The following is a 15,082-nucleotide window of genomic DNA, read 5'->3' as shown; positions in this document are numbered from 1 at the left end:
TAAGTCCCCCAAATTCTAGAAAGGAGATATTAGCCTCTAAAAATGACTATTCTGGTTATGGCATATATGCTTCACGCCGAGATGGTTAAAAGAAATGTGATAATGGCCGTGTGAAATGTCCCATGGAGAACAACTTAGTAGTACAGTTACCTAGGTAAATGCCACACAAAACCAAAGAGATTTTTGCTTAAAAATATTCACCTGCAAAAGACCACTTTCTTTCAAAGTTATACACATGATACTGTTTTTCTTTTCCTGGTAAAAGCAAAGGCTCTATCTGATAATCTGGGACAAAAAATGGCAGGTCCTTCCTCGTACCCCTCTGTCAATGTCAAGAATGAGAGTAAAACTGTACTGAGTACTGTTCAGTACTGAGAATTAACGCACCTTCACCTGTATAAGCAGGACATACATAAATCACCAAAGCAAACCTGGATTGTGCATGTTGTCCCAAAGAATAAGGGCAAAGTCAGAAAACAAAGATGGAACATGATTTTGTGTTTTGCCAACCCTTGAGTGGCATAGCCAAAGCACCCAAACCATCGCTGGAGACTGAGAGTGGGGAGCTGGGGAGGATCAAGGAGGAGGCAGGACGGCAGGAAGCTGGGGACCTGAGCTTTGTAAGCGGACACACACACCAGGGTCGTCCCCCACGCCGCCCCCACTGACGATGTTGAACATCTGCTTAAATTCGTGCTTCCCTCGTAACTAACACCTGCCAAGAACTACCAGCTCCCAAGCTAACATTCCAGAAAAGAGGAAGTAGGTGATGTGTCAGCCATCTGAGGCAAGGATCCCCAAACGCCTCACTGAAAGAAAACGCAGAGAGGCAGCAGAAAGTCGTGTGGTCCCAAAGCAGCAATTATACTCATTGCCTAAGTTACAGAGCTCCCCATTCATCACTCAGTTGTAAGTAAGAGGCAGGACAGGGAAGCAAGCTGACATTCACGAAAGCATGTCTCAGCGCACATATTCTTGGACTGTCCACTTTCATGCTCAGAGCTCCTAAGTTCTAGAAACACAGCAAATCACCAACATTTGAGATCATAAAACAACAGTTAGACTGTGTTGCAATTTCTTCTTAGGGCAGGAACATGTGTCATATTTCAGAAAAACACCCACGTACATGAAAGGTCAAAATAAAGTTGAGTGCTTGCTTAAAAAGCTGAGTTATTTACAGCAGTCATCTTTCAAGTACCAATAAATAGAAAGATATTAGGACTTGTATTTATGTACTTTTATTCTATCCTTTTATGTCTTATGTTTGCTTTGTAATGTTTATAATATGTTGGGACAGTAGTACGAAAATAACATTTACATATAAATACATACAGACTTGTTAGGGGAGAGTGTTCTCATAGGGCTCTAGGGCAGCCCTGATGTAGAGGACCATTTTGTCCAGCTACCTTATTCTCCCACTATAACTAGAGAAGGATACTGTTCCATACTTACGGTCATTTTCTTCTTGAATTTCAATATTAACCATATCAATACAATTCTGAATTTCATTCCAGCTTAAGCTATCTTGCCCTTGGGATAAGGCCTCCAGTTTAATGGAGAGTAGTGCATTTGCGTAACTGTAGAAGAGAAAACAAGCATGATACTGATCAGAGACGTTCATTCTTTGTTCATGTTATGCATCTTAAATTGGACACACATCTTTTTTTTATTTTTTTTTTTGCGGTACGCAGGCCTCTCACTGTTGTGGCCTCTCCCGTTGCGGAGCACAGGCTCCAGACGCGCAGTCTCAGCGGCCATGTCTCACGGGCCCAGCCGCTCCGCGGCATGTGGGATCCTCCCGGACCGGGGCACGAACCCGTGTCCCCTGCATCGGCAGGCGGACTCTCAACCACTGCGCCACCAGGGAAGCCCTGGACACGCATCTTAAGTTTGACACATGTGGCTCAATGTGATGTTATGAGGTTAGACCAACAGGATAAAGGCAAGTAAAATTGTCCTGTGCAGCTTTGCCAACATACACCAAGCTCACTTAGACTAAGGGTGTTTTTTTCCCTTAAAAATACTTTTAGGTAACAATGCTTTTTAATGAAAGTTCCTCAAATTCCAATCTTGCACTTAACTCAAGCAAAAAAACCTCAACGTTCTTAACTCTGTGAAATTACTTGCTTTTTTTAGTAACTATTTTTCCTTCCCTTTGTATGTCTTAGTTCTGCTTAGTCTCCAGATGAGTATTATGGGATAAAATTCGGAATTACCATGGTTCCTAATCTTTCTATCAAGGGTCCCTTTTTTTTTTTCTCGTTCATTCCCCAAATCCAAGCCTTGAGAGGCCTTTTTTTTTTTTTTTTTAACTGTAACCCTAACACAGCTGGGTTACCTTGTGGCCTAATACTTCCAGTGACAAATCAAATAAAAAGCAAATGCTGTTCCCGAAATCTTGCTGAATAACACACATCTTCACTGCCTGTTTTCTTGAAGAGGTGGTGCCTCAGTTGACCCAGAACATCCTAGTTTCCTCTTCACCTGCCCGTTCCTCAGGCTTCAGCAGCCCCTCACCACCTCTCTCCTGGGTCCACTCACTGCCATTACATTCTCTCCCCTCATTCTGATCCCTGACCCTCCTCACTCTGTGCAGCCCTCTGGAAAATAGTTTGGCCAACACTCTGATTATTTTTCCTGTCTTGAGAAATTTTAGGAAAAACAGATGATCCACCTTGACATATTACTAAGAAACTTTCATTTTTCAATCATCAATTCCCCCATTTAAAAACTATAGAACCGGACTTCCCTGGTGGCACAGTGGTTAAGAATCCGCCTTCCAGTGCAGGGGACACGGGTTCGAGCCCTGGTCTGGGAAGATCCCACATGCCACAGAGCAACTAAGCCCGTGCGCCACAACTACTGAGCCTGCGCTCTAGAGCCTGTGAACCACAACTACTGAGCCCGCGTGCCACAACTACTGAAGCTCATGTGCCTAGAGCCTGTGCTCCGCAACAAGAGAAGCCACCGCAATGAGAAGCCTGCGTACCGCAACGAAGAGTAGCCCCCTCTCGCCGCAACTAGAGAAAGCCCACGTGCAGCAACGAAGACCCAACGCAGCCAAAAATAAAATAAATTAAAAACAAAACAAAACAAAAAAACCCACTACAGAACCAATGTTACAACCATAAGCTAACATGAGTGAGCTATTCCAGCCCGAAGTATAGAAACTCAATAGTTTAATTTGCTTGTGCATCTTTACACCAGGGAAATAAAGAGCAATCCTCTATGTACATATTGATTCACTCTGCAGTATGACTTCTGAATAGACCCTACGGATTTGCTAACAGTAGAGGTTCCAAGACGTAAGATCACATTGAATCTATAATTGTTTTCTCATTGCGACAGATTTTCTCAAAGTTATGCCTGCTCCAAGATGACACTGAGGTGTCTTCTACTGAGTGTAGCTTGGGAGAGAAAAACATCATTCAGAATGGGAAGTGGGGGAGATGATTCATTCTCTGTGCCTGAACAAGGCATCACCAAACACAGGCTTGAAATTGTTTCAGTGTCCTGTGTGAGATTTTCATCTTATCAAGAGTTATAAACCTAAGAAAATACTCTTCTATACTTACTAGTAGCAATATATACTAAATAATACTGACCACAATGACAATACGGATAAATGGCAACTTGCACTCGTTAGCATCCCTTATAGATGGGGACCATTCGATAAGAAAGTGCAAAATCCTTACAGGCATTTCACGTCTGACATTTAATGATGACCCAATGGGAATAAAATGAAAAAGCTTAAGGATGAACACAGAAAAAAAACCCAAAACCCACAATCACCCATCATTTCTTCAGAAATGAACAAATACTAGCCAAAGGGAAAAATTTGATGAATAACACAACATAGTTCTATAGGCAGATGCAGAGTAGGTGTTTTTGTTGTGTGTGTTTGTTTTTGTGCTTTATAGATGAACAGAAAGGGGCCCAGCTAGGAAGAGTCCAACTTAGATATTTTTGGTTCCAAGGTTATATTCCTTTAACCACATCATGCTAGTTCTCAGAACAGATGACATTAGCTGGGGTGGGAGAAACATGCAAATAGTTCACGGAAGCACGCTCTATGGCAGGAAGGGCTTGGAAGCTCCAGTACTGTGCCAGGCGGAGACGGGTGATAGGCACCGCGTTCCTGGTGGTGAGAGGAGCATGCATAGGAGCAGATAAGCCAGAATGAACAGAGTGTTCAGATCCATCTCGGCTGAAGTGTAAAACACAAGGAGGGGTGTAGCTGGAGCAAAGGGCAGAACACCACGCTGAGGGTTAATTCAGATAAGAAGAGAGAACAATCCAATAGAGGAGCATTATAAACAGAGCTACATTTTAGAACAATTAATCTGGGAACACGGCATGCCTAGAACCAATGCCAACCCTATGTCACTCTCGTGAGAACTGGACAAAACAACCTTTCTGGGAAAACACAGCCCCAAGGGCAGAAGCCATGGTAAACTGGTAGAGACTTGGTCAGAATTCATCCAGGTAGCCCTGCCCAGCACCCGTGTACTATGAAGAAGTTGTACAACCATAAGGGAGAGGCCCAGTGTTCCTTAAACCTGAACACCTGCCAACTTGGGCTTCCAAGAACTGGGTTAAAAGCTGACATGGAAATTGAAATGTTGAGGCTGTGAAAAATCACTTGGGGCCATTGGAATGTTCAATACAAGAACCAAAGGGGGCCCTGGAATCTCATGTCGGTATTGGGTCACCCAGGTGACCCAGAAAGTGCTTAAATGAAACTTTTAAAAGATTATTTAAACAAACACAAATTTGAAAAGTGTTTCATACAGGATACTTGCACTCTGAAGCTGTATCTGTGGCCCCAGCTGAAAATCACAGGCATAAAACTGGTTCTCAAATGGGGTTGGGGACTATTTCCTTAATGGGTTATTTGTAAATTGGGATGGGGGGAAGAGAGGATTTTTGATAATCAAAATGGGTGATTTGGAGGGAGGGGGGTACTGTCACTTAGAGGGAAGTGGCCAGGGATGCTCCATATGTGTCTTGATAATTATTTTATCAACAAGCCTCATTAGACTATTAGGCTTCCTAAGGGAGTGACCAACTCTGCCGTCTCTAGCACTGAGAGAGCAGCAAAGCCTAGTTACATAAGAATGAATGAGAAGAGAAAAGACAGGGTAAGACCAATTTGGAGGTTATTACAAAAGCAAAGGTAAAATGTCTAAATGAGATGGTTGCTGGGAAAGGGAAACATCATGCAGAGGTATTGTGCACACCTATTGGCTTCTGCTGGGGAGAAAAGTGAGCAGACTATTCACAGCACAGGGGTGCCTCACAGAGGGTCAGAGGAAAACTCAAGTTAACTCGAGTTTCTAAGCTTGGAGGAGAGGATGGTGCCATTAGTATAAACAGTGGAGGTAGAAATAAATTACCTTGGAAATAAACTCTGAGGAGTTATAGGAATAGGTGGTCAAATTTAAGTAGTGTAAGAGCATCAGTTTTTCCAAGATGACTAAAAACAAGGAAAAGCCACTGTTCTACTTTGGGGCCATTCTCTACATAGACAAGTGGTCAAATACCATTTAAAAAAAAGTCTAACGAGTCTTTTTAATTTTTCCTGTACAACTGTACGTGAGCCAAGAGAATTACCTATTTCAGCAGTTCCAGAACCAGTACCTTGACAACAGTGCTTTTGTCAAGATCTATGCAGACATCTCCCCCTGGTGGTCACAAGAATCCAAGATGGAAATTCACTCATTTTAACTTGGGCTTTTGTCTTAATCTCTAATGGGCTCCTTCTTCCCACCCCTTAATTTTCTCTCTAGATCTGCTATAGTGTTTTATAATTCTATCAACAATACTATCTAGTAGTTTATTTCAGGAACATGAAATAAAAGACACTAAGTTGAGATTGTTACCCACTGCCGTGATCCACTGTGGTCTCAGGATTCCTTTGGTTTAATCGTCAAAAGAATGTAGAGAATGGACTTGAGGACATGGGCAGGGGGAAGGGTAAACTGGGACGAAGTGAGAGAGTGGCATGGACATATATACACTGCCAAACGTAAAACAGATAGTTAGTGGGAAGCAGCTGCATAGCACAGGGAGATCAGCTCGCTGCTTCGTGACCACCTAGAGGGGTGGGATGCGGAGGGTGGAGGGAGACACAAGAGGCAGGGGATATGGGGTTATATGTATACATATAGCTGATTCACTTTGTTATACAGCAGAAAATAACACAATATTGTAAAGCAATTATACTCCAGTAAAGATGTTAAAAAAAAAAAAAAAAGAATGGGGATTGGGGCCCAACTGCCCTACTTTTGGTCCACAAATCCAGATCCAGTTTCCTCATCAGTAAAACAAGAAAATTGGACTGGATGATTATTAAAGTTGTTTCCAACTCTTCTACATTCTGTCGTTTCCAAAAGAAGCCCAAGGGAAGGTATGCTTTCAACATGTATTTTTTGCCTATGAAATAATTTTTGCTAATGTCAAAGACAGTCAGTAACTGCCACAGGATCCTCCTTAGACTCTTTGTTCCCCTAAAAGGAATACGAAGTAGGATTTGAACATTAGGACTCTCAGAACAAAGTAGACTGGCTTTCAAGAAAATAAGCATGGGTATATGCATTGTTTCAGGAAGGAACAAGTCCTTCAAATTGGTAGAACAAATCTACCAAACACATATTTCTGCACTGAAAGGAGTTTTGGAAAATGTTCCCTTACCGTTCCACGTATGTCTCGTCCAGATTGTTGAAGCCCATTGTTGGGCTTCTGAGTTGATTCTGCACAGACACAAGATCGTTGCTCTCCAAGGCCTGGTTGAGTAAAGCTACAGCAGATAGCATTTCCACTGCGATCAAGAGCTCCTCATGGGCCAAGTAGTTCTGTTGGAAAACATATGGGAGTATAACATCCCCAAATCGACACAGCCCGTGTATGTGATGGGGGTTCAGAACGTACACTTCAAAGAATAAAGAAAAGTCAAAGATTGTGAGAACCCAGGACCCACAGGGCTCCCTGGCCACCTATCTTTCGTTGGCTTTAAAGAACACGTCAATGGCTTCTGGGTTTTCCTGAGATGATCATTTTGGGCACTGAGTTAATTACAGTCCTCAGTTATGATTCCACAGACATCTGCATTGCCATAGCTGATTCCTACTCGCAGCTATTATATCGGCTGCTAACAGGCTCAATCTTACCAAATAATGAAGCCACAGATTAGATAACGTTGTTACTGTCTGCAAGTGCAAGGTTAAGATATTAGTATAGCTAATGACTTTCAGTTTGAATTAAGGGTAAGGAGAAGGGGAGAATTTCACCTAAAGATGATAATCCCAGAAAAGTAAATCAAAGTCTTTAAGCCAAGGATATTGATTTTAATTCCAAAAAAAGTTAGTCTAAGTCACGTTTTTATAAATGGGTAGAAATTTTTAAACATACCCTAAGGTCTAGATATTTGAAGACATGTGAGGTAAATCTTAGTGAAAAGCAAGTAAGGATTGGGCTTACTTAAAAAGTACATCTCAGATTACAGAACACTTTCCCCCTTCAATGTTGTCTTCCTTTTAACCATTTTATACTGACTTGGCCCAACTTCAAAAGGGTTATTTCTTCCATCATACTGAAGGAACATAGAGGGAGCATGAAAACAAATTTTTAAAAACCCTGATATCTATCTTTACATTTAGAATATTATATATTTCATATATGTAATGTTTATATTAAAATGCATTATAGCTGATTCTCCACAGAAATCTGTCAGCAAATTGATTTTAGACCAACAAAGCATAATTTTACGTTCCAAAGCAAATGGGAAGAAGGGTTTTTATAGGGAACATGTAAATTTTATCCAAATACCTTACATTAACTATGACTTTAACATATAAGGAAGGTATCAAATTACAGGTAAAGAGCAGAATGGAATCATTTGAGATTCACCACAACTATCTAAAGTGGTACACAGCCAAAAAGATAAGGACAAATAAAGAAAAAGGGGATGAATGCGCTAGAGTGTAAGTAGCCTTGGGCTTCAAAGCTAGAGAAACAGGGACCATAATATCAAGAGAACCTACGTGCAGCTTAAGGAAATAACTTATTTTTCTTTTATTACAAAATACAGTTGACCGCTGAGCAACACCGGGGTTAGGAGCGCTGAACCTCCACGCAGTTCAAAATCTGCGTATAATTAATCCTCCATATACCTGTCCCTCTGTACCTGAGGTACTGCGTCCCTGGATTCAGCCAACTGCGTATCATTTGGTAATATAGTACTTACTATTGAAAAAGATCCACATATAAGTGGTATGCGCAGTTCCTACCCGTTTAAGGGTCAACTCTAGTATCTTTCTATTTATAGAATCATGTCTTACTAAGCAAGGATAAGAAAACAAACCTTACTACCCAAGCCCTTTAGTGACATACACTTCATTAATTTTTGTAAAATAAAGAATGCCACTTATTTTTTGTTTTTTTTTAATTTTAATTTTTTGGGCTGCATTGGGTCTTTGTTGCTGCGCGCGGGCTTTCTCTAGTTGCGTTGAGCGGGGGTTACTCTTTGTTTCAGTGTGCGGGCTTCTCATTGCGGTGGCTTCTCTTATTGTGGATCATGGGCTCTAGGCGCACAGGCTTCAGCAGTTGCAGCATGTAAGCTCAGTAGTTGTGGCACGTGCGCCCTAGAGCACATGGGCTTCAGTAGTTGAGGCATGTGGGCTCAGTAGTTGTGGTTTATGAGCTCTAGAGTGCAGGCTCAGTAGCTGTGGCACACGGGCTTAGCTGCTCCGCGGCATGTGGGATCTTCCCGGACCAGGGATTGAACCCGTGTCTCCTGCACTGGCAGGCAGATTCTTAACAACTAAGCCACCTACTTTTATTAATTTTTAATTCATGCAAACATTTATAGAGATTTTCATTTTTTAATTATTTTTCTTTTCTTATCATAAAAAACAAGATAATGCTATATATTTCAATTTCATTTTTTCCACTTAACAGTAGGGTGTGCAATCTGTTATTAGTTAAACGTGGTTTATCTTCTATATAGATATAGAAGATATCTGTAGTATCTTCGCAGTACTATAGATAATACTGTGAAACATCCTGGTATACCTGTGAACTGCCTGTTTGTGCGTTTGGCTTCCTCCTCTTCTGTTTTTTTTGGTGGAGCAGTACTGTTTTTGCTTTTCAGATTCATTGTCCTTCCATGTTTCCTTAGAAGTTTAATTATTTTTTACACTTAACCTTTCATACCGGCAATTTATTCTGTTATGTGTAGTGAGGTAATGTTTTCTTTCCCACATGGTTAAATACTTCTAAGGATTTCATTTGTTTCCCCATGTCTTTGAAATATTAGCTCTTTCATAATTGAAATTCTTGGTGCTGCTTCTAGTACTGTTCATTCTGTTGCATTGTTTGGCTTAATCCTGTACTAGTGCATATGCTCTTATTTACTGTGACCTTAAATGATTATTACTGCTTAATACTGTTAGCATTGCAAGGAGCACACAATGACAAAAATCAAAGCCATGGTGCTAATGTTCTTGGTTGCAAATTTCTAGAAATGCAGATTCAGAGCTTATTTTTCTATATCAAAGAACATTAGATATTTAAAAATATTTCAATATAGTTATTAACTTATCCCAAGTTCTCCAAAAATCACACAGAGAATGAGAACAACTAGTTTTCAATGTGTATTTGTGTAGAGCCCTGCCTGCATTTCCCACCTATGCTCTCAGATTCTTTAAGGAGATGAAAAGCAGGAGTTAAAGAGGAAGGTGGCCATGGAATTGGTACAGGGAGGCCAATGAGACCAGGGATTGATACAAATTAAAGACACTACACTCCCACTCACCTTTCCTCAACAGCACTCCTCATTGCTAGGACTCAGAATTAACATCTCTGTACCTGGAGTCTCCTCTGACTTACCATAGCGTTCTGTTTCTGGAGGTTGAAAAGTTCATTCTGATACATTGCACCAGCAAAGGGATAAACAGTGGGCAGCTGGGCCTCTGGTTTCTGCAGTGCAAGCAGTGTGTATTCAGGGTCACCTTCCCGAATAACAGAGTTGATGTGGTCCACTGCAGCCAGCCCTGAGGGTAGAGTGACATTCTGTCAGAACCTGTGCCTTTCCCACTGCAGCCTGACCCAACCAGTCCATATATCCAAGTATTAGAACCTAAGTAGTTACTTTCCATGAACTCTGAAAAGCTGTCGTTGGATGGTAAGCAAAGCCTTGGAAATGGTAGCTTGTAATTGGAAGTCACTCTAATCCTTGCAGCTAGTCCCTAAAAGAACCTCAGCATTGATAGAGCTGGAGTTATGAGGTCATTCCTGCCTAGCATGACTTCCCTACAAAATCCTTCCTTTCAGGACCAGCTTTGGAACCATCTCTCCATGAAGCCTTCACAGTGCTCCAGTTCCTGAAGACTTCACACTTTGGGAATCCTGCAGTCATTGCTCTTTACGGCTCTTTGTGTGTAAGCACTGCCTCCCCAAGGAGATTAAAGACATGTGAAGACCAGAGAAGCAAGGACTTGCCCTATGGCTCTATCCTCCCTCTATATCAGCACCATGGGAAACCCACAGGAGGCACTCGGACACACTGCCGCTTGATATGGAATAGTTATTAGTTCTCCAAATATTAGTTCTCCAAATATGCTCTCATCTCTTGTGTTCTGTAAAGTGTGATTCTTAGGGAAAAATAATTTCAGATATGTTTTTAAAAATATTACAACCAGAATTCATATGATTACATAATTCTGTGTTAGCACGGTAGTCCCACGTGTTAGTATGGTTCTAAGAACCCCAGTGGATGCCTGAAACCATGGATAGTACCAAACCATTTATGTACTGTTTTTTTTTCTGTATATACATACCTGTGATAAAGTTTAATTTTTAAGTTAGGTAAAAAGATTAATAATAATAACTAATAATAAAAAGAATTGTAATAACATAAGTGGTCTCTCAAAGTATCTTTTTTTTATTGAGGTATAGTTGACTTACAATATCATATTATTTATAGGTGTACAACATAGTGATTCAATATTTTTACAGATTATATACCATACAAAGTTATTATAATATTAACTATATTCCCTGTGCTGTACATTACATTCTTATGACTTCTTTATTTTATACTGGTAGTTTGTACCTCTTAGTCCCCTTTACCTATTTCTCCCATCCCATCCACCTCCCTTCTGGCAACAACTAGTTTGTTCTCTGTGTCTATGATTTTGTTTCTGTTTTATTTATTCATTTGTTTTGTTTTTTAGATTCCACACATACATGAAAACACATAGTATTTGTCTTTTTCGGTATGACTTATTTCACTTAGCATAATACACTCCAGGTCCACCATGTTGTCACAAATGGCAAGATTTCATTCTTTTTTTTTTTCTGGCTGAGTAATATTCTATTGTATATATATACACCACATCTTTATCCACTCATTTGTTGATGGATACTTAGGTTGCTTCCATGTCTTGGCTAGTTAAAATAATACTACAATAACATTGGGGTATATGTATCTTTTTGAATTAGTGTTTTCATTTTCTTTGTATAAATATCCAGGAGTGCAATTGTGTAGGTTCCATTTTTAATTCTTTGAGGAAACTCCATATTGGTTTCCATAGCAGCTGTGCCAATTTATATTTACCAACAGTGCACAGCGTTCCCTTTTCTCCACATCCTCACCACAACTTGTTATTTCTTGTTTTTTGATGATAGCCATTCTGACAGATGTGAGTTGATCCCTGATCATGGTTTTGATCTGCATTTCCCTTTTCATTAGTAATGTTGAGTATCTTTTCATGTACCTGTTGGTATCTGCACCTCTTCTCTGAAAAAATGTCTATTCAGGTCCTCTGCCCATTTTTAAATTAGATTGTTGTTTTCTGAGACTGAGTTGTATGAGTTCGTTATGTATTTTGGTATTATTCTTTTACTGGTCATCATTTGCAACTATGTTCTCCCATTCAGTAGAATGCCATTTCGTTTTGTTAATAGTTTCCTTTCCTGTGCCAAAGCTTTTAGTTTGATATGGTTCCATTTGTTTATTTTTGCTTTTGTTTCCCTTGTCTCAGGGGATAGATCCAAAAAAATATTGCTAAGGCCAATGTCAAAGAGCGTACTGCCTATGTTTTTTTCTAGAAGTTTCATGGTTTCAGGTCTTACATTTAAGTTTTAATCAATTTTGAATTAATTTTTGTATAAGGCATGAGAAAATGGCCTGGTTTCATCCTCTGACATGTAGCTGTCCGGTTTTCCCAACATCACTCTTTCTCTGTTGTATATTCTTGCCTCCTCTGTCATAGATTAATTGACCCTATGTATACGGGTTTATTTCTGGGTTCTCTATTCTGTCCCATTGATCTGTGTGTCTGTTTTTGTGCCAATACCGTACTGTTTTGATTATTATAGTAGTAGAGTTTGAAGCCAGGGAGGATGACACAGCTTTGTTGTTTTTCTCAAGATTGCTTTGGCCATTTGGGGTCTTTTGTAGGTCCATACAAACTTTAGTATTATTTTTTCTAGTTCAGTGAAAATGCCACGGGTATCCTGATAGGGATTGCATTGAATCTGTAGATTGCTTTGGGTAGAATGGACATTTTAACAATATTAATTCTTCCAATTCATGAGAATGAAATATATTCCCATTTATTTGTGCATTATTTCTTTCAGTAATGTCTTCTAGTTTACAGAGTACAGGTCTTTCACCTCCTTGGTTCAATTTATTCCTAGGTATTAGATTTTTTTGATACAACTGTAAATTGTTTTCTTGTTTTCTCTTTCTGATGGTTCATTATTAGTGTATAGAAATGCAACAGATTCTGTATATTAATGTTGTATCCTGCGACTTTATTGAATTCATGTATTAGTTCTAATGGTTTTTTGGTGGAGTCTTTAGAGTATTATATATGTAGAATCATTTCACCTGCAAATAGTGACAGTTTTACTTCTTCCCTTCCAATTTGGATGCCTTTTATGTCTTTTTCTTATCTGGTATTGTGGCTAGGTCTTCCAATACCATGTTGAATAAAAGTAGTGAGATGGGCATCCTTGTCTCGTTCCTGATCTTAGAGGAAAAGCTTTCAGCTTTTCAGCACTGAGTATGACCTTAGCTGTGGGTTTGTCGTAAATGGCCTTTATTATGTTGAGGTATGTTCCCTCCCCACCCATTTTGTTGAGAGATTTTGTCAAATGCTTTTTCTGCATATCATCGTGTGATTTTTAGCCTTCATTTTGTTAATTTGTATATCATGTTGATTGGTTTGTGCATACTGAACCATCCTCACATCCCTGGAATAAACTCCACTTGATCATCATGTATGATCCTTTTAATGTACTGATAAATTCAGTTTGCTAATATTTTGTTGAGGGTTTTTGCATCTATGTTCATCAGGAATACTGACCTGTAATCTTCTCTTTTTTGCAGTGTCTTTGTCAGGTTTTGGTATCGGAGTAATGCTGCCCTCATAGAATGAATTTGTAGTGTTTCCTCCTCTTCGTTTGGAAAATTTGAGAAGGACAGGTATTAACTCTTCTTTAAATGTTCAGTAGAATTCACCTGTGAAGCTGTCTGATCCTGGACTTTTGTTTGTTGGGAGTTTTTTTTTTTTTTTTTAAATTACTGACTCAATTGCATTACTAGTGATCAGTCTGTTCAGATTTTCTTTTTCTTCCTAATTCAGTCTTGGAAGATTTTATGTTCCTAGGAATTTATACATTTCTTCTGGGTTGTCCACTTTGGCTTATAATTCTCTGTAGTATTCTCTTATGATTCTTTGTATATCTGTGATATTGGTTGTAACTTCTCTTTTACTTCTAATTTTATTGATTTGGGTCTTTTTTTCTTGATTGAGTCTAAGGGTTTATTAATTTTGTTTATCTTTTGAAAAGAACAGTTCTTAGTTTCACTGATCTTTTCTACTGTTTTTGTTTTGTTTTGGTCTCTATTTCATTTATTTCTACTCTGATTGTTGTTATTTCTTTCCTTCTACTAACTTTGGGCTTTGTTTATTCTTCTTTTTCTAATTCCTTTAGGTGTAAACTTAGGTTGTTAATTTGAGATTTTTCTTTTTTCTTGAAATAGGCCTCTATTCCTATATACTTCACTCTTAGATCTGCTTTTGCTATGACCCATAAATTTTGGCAAGTTGTATTTCTATTTTCATTCATCTCAAGCTATTTTTTGATTTCCTTACTGACCCATTCTTTTTTTTAGTAGCATGTTGTTTAGTCTCCACATGTTTGTGTTTTTTCCAGTTTTCTTCCTGGAATTGATTTCTAGTTTTATACCATTATGGTCAGAAAAGATGCTTGATATAATTTCTATCCTCTTAAATTTGCTGAGACTTGCTTTGTGGCCTAGCATGTGATCTGTCCCGGAGAATGTTTCCTGTGCACTTGAAAAGAATGCATATTCTGCAGTTTTGGGATAGAATGTTCCGTAGGTATCTATTAAGTCCATCTGGTCTAATGAGTCATTTAAGGCCACTGTTTCCTTATTGATTTTTGGTCTAGATGTTCTGTCCATTGATGTATGTAGGGTGTTAAAGTTTCCTACTATTATTGTATTATTGTCAAGTTATCTCTTTATGTCTGTTAATATTTGCTTTACATATTTAGATGCTCCTATGTTAGATGTATATATGTTTAAATATTACATCCTCCTCTTGGATTGACCTCTTTATCATTATGTAACGTCCTTCCTTATCTCTTGTTATAATCTTTGTTTTAAAGTCTATTTTGTTTTACATTTGGCAGGGCATATATGTACATGCCACTCTCACTTTGTCCCAGATTACCCTTCCCCCTCCCTGTGTGGATAGGGAGGGTGGGAGGGAGGGAGACAAAAGAGGGAAGAGATATGAGGATATGTGTACATGTATAGCTGATACACTTTGTTATAAAGCAGAAACTAACACACCAGTGTAAAGCAATTATGCTCCAATAAAGATGTAAAATAAATAAATAAATAAAGTCTATTTTGTCTGATATGTGTATTGCTACCCCTGCTTTTTTTTTCCATTTCCAGTTGCACGGAATATCTTTTTCCTTCCCTTCACTTACAGCCTCTGTTGTCTTTATCTCTGAAGTGAGTCTCTTGTAGGCAGCAAAT

The 15,082-nt window shown here is 39.1% G+C and overlaps 1 protein-coding gene across 1 annotated transcript in view; it reads right to left on the bottom strand.

Moving 5' to 3' along the window:
- The window catches only part of IQGAP2 (IQ motif containing GTPase activating protein 2), a 286,934-nt gene that overhangs the window by 92,942 nt on the left and 178,910 nt on the right, over positions 1–15,082 (bottom strand). The window contains exons 10-12 of the mRNA XM_019929807.3: positions 9,889–10,052; positions 6,694–6,854; positions 1,453–1,577 (exon numbers count right to left, since the gene is read on the bottom strand). Coding sequence (XP_019785366.2) covers positions 1,453–1,577; positions 6,694–6,854; positions 9,889–10,052 — 450 coding nt within the window. The remainder of the gene's footprint in view (positions 1–1,452; positions 1,578–6,693; positions 6,855–9,888; positions 10,053–15,082) is intronic.

This window comes from Tursiops truncatus, chromosome 3 (assembly GCF_011762595.2).
Source record: "Tursiops truncatus isolate mTurTru1 chromosome 3, mTurTru1.mat.Y, whole genome shotgun sequence".
Taxonomy (NCBI): Eukaryota; Metazoa; Chordata; class Mammalia; order Artiodactyla; family Delphinidae; genus Tursiops; species Tursiops truncatus.
The sequence above is the reverse complement of the archived record's forward strand: the minus strand, read 5'-3'. Positions and strand labels throughout refer to the sequence as shown.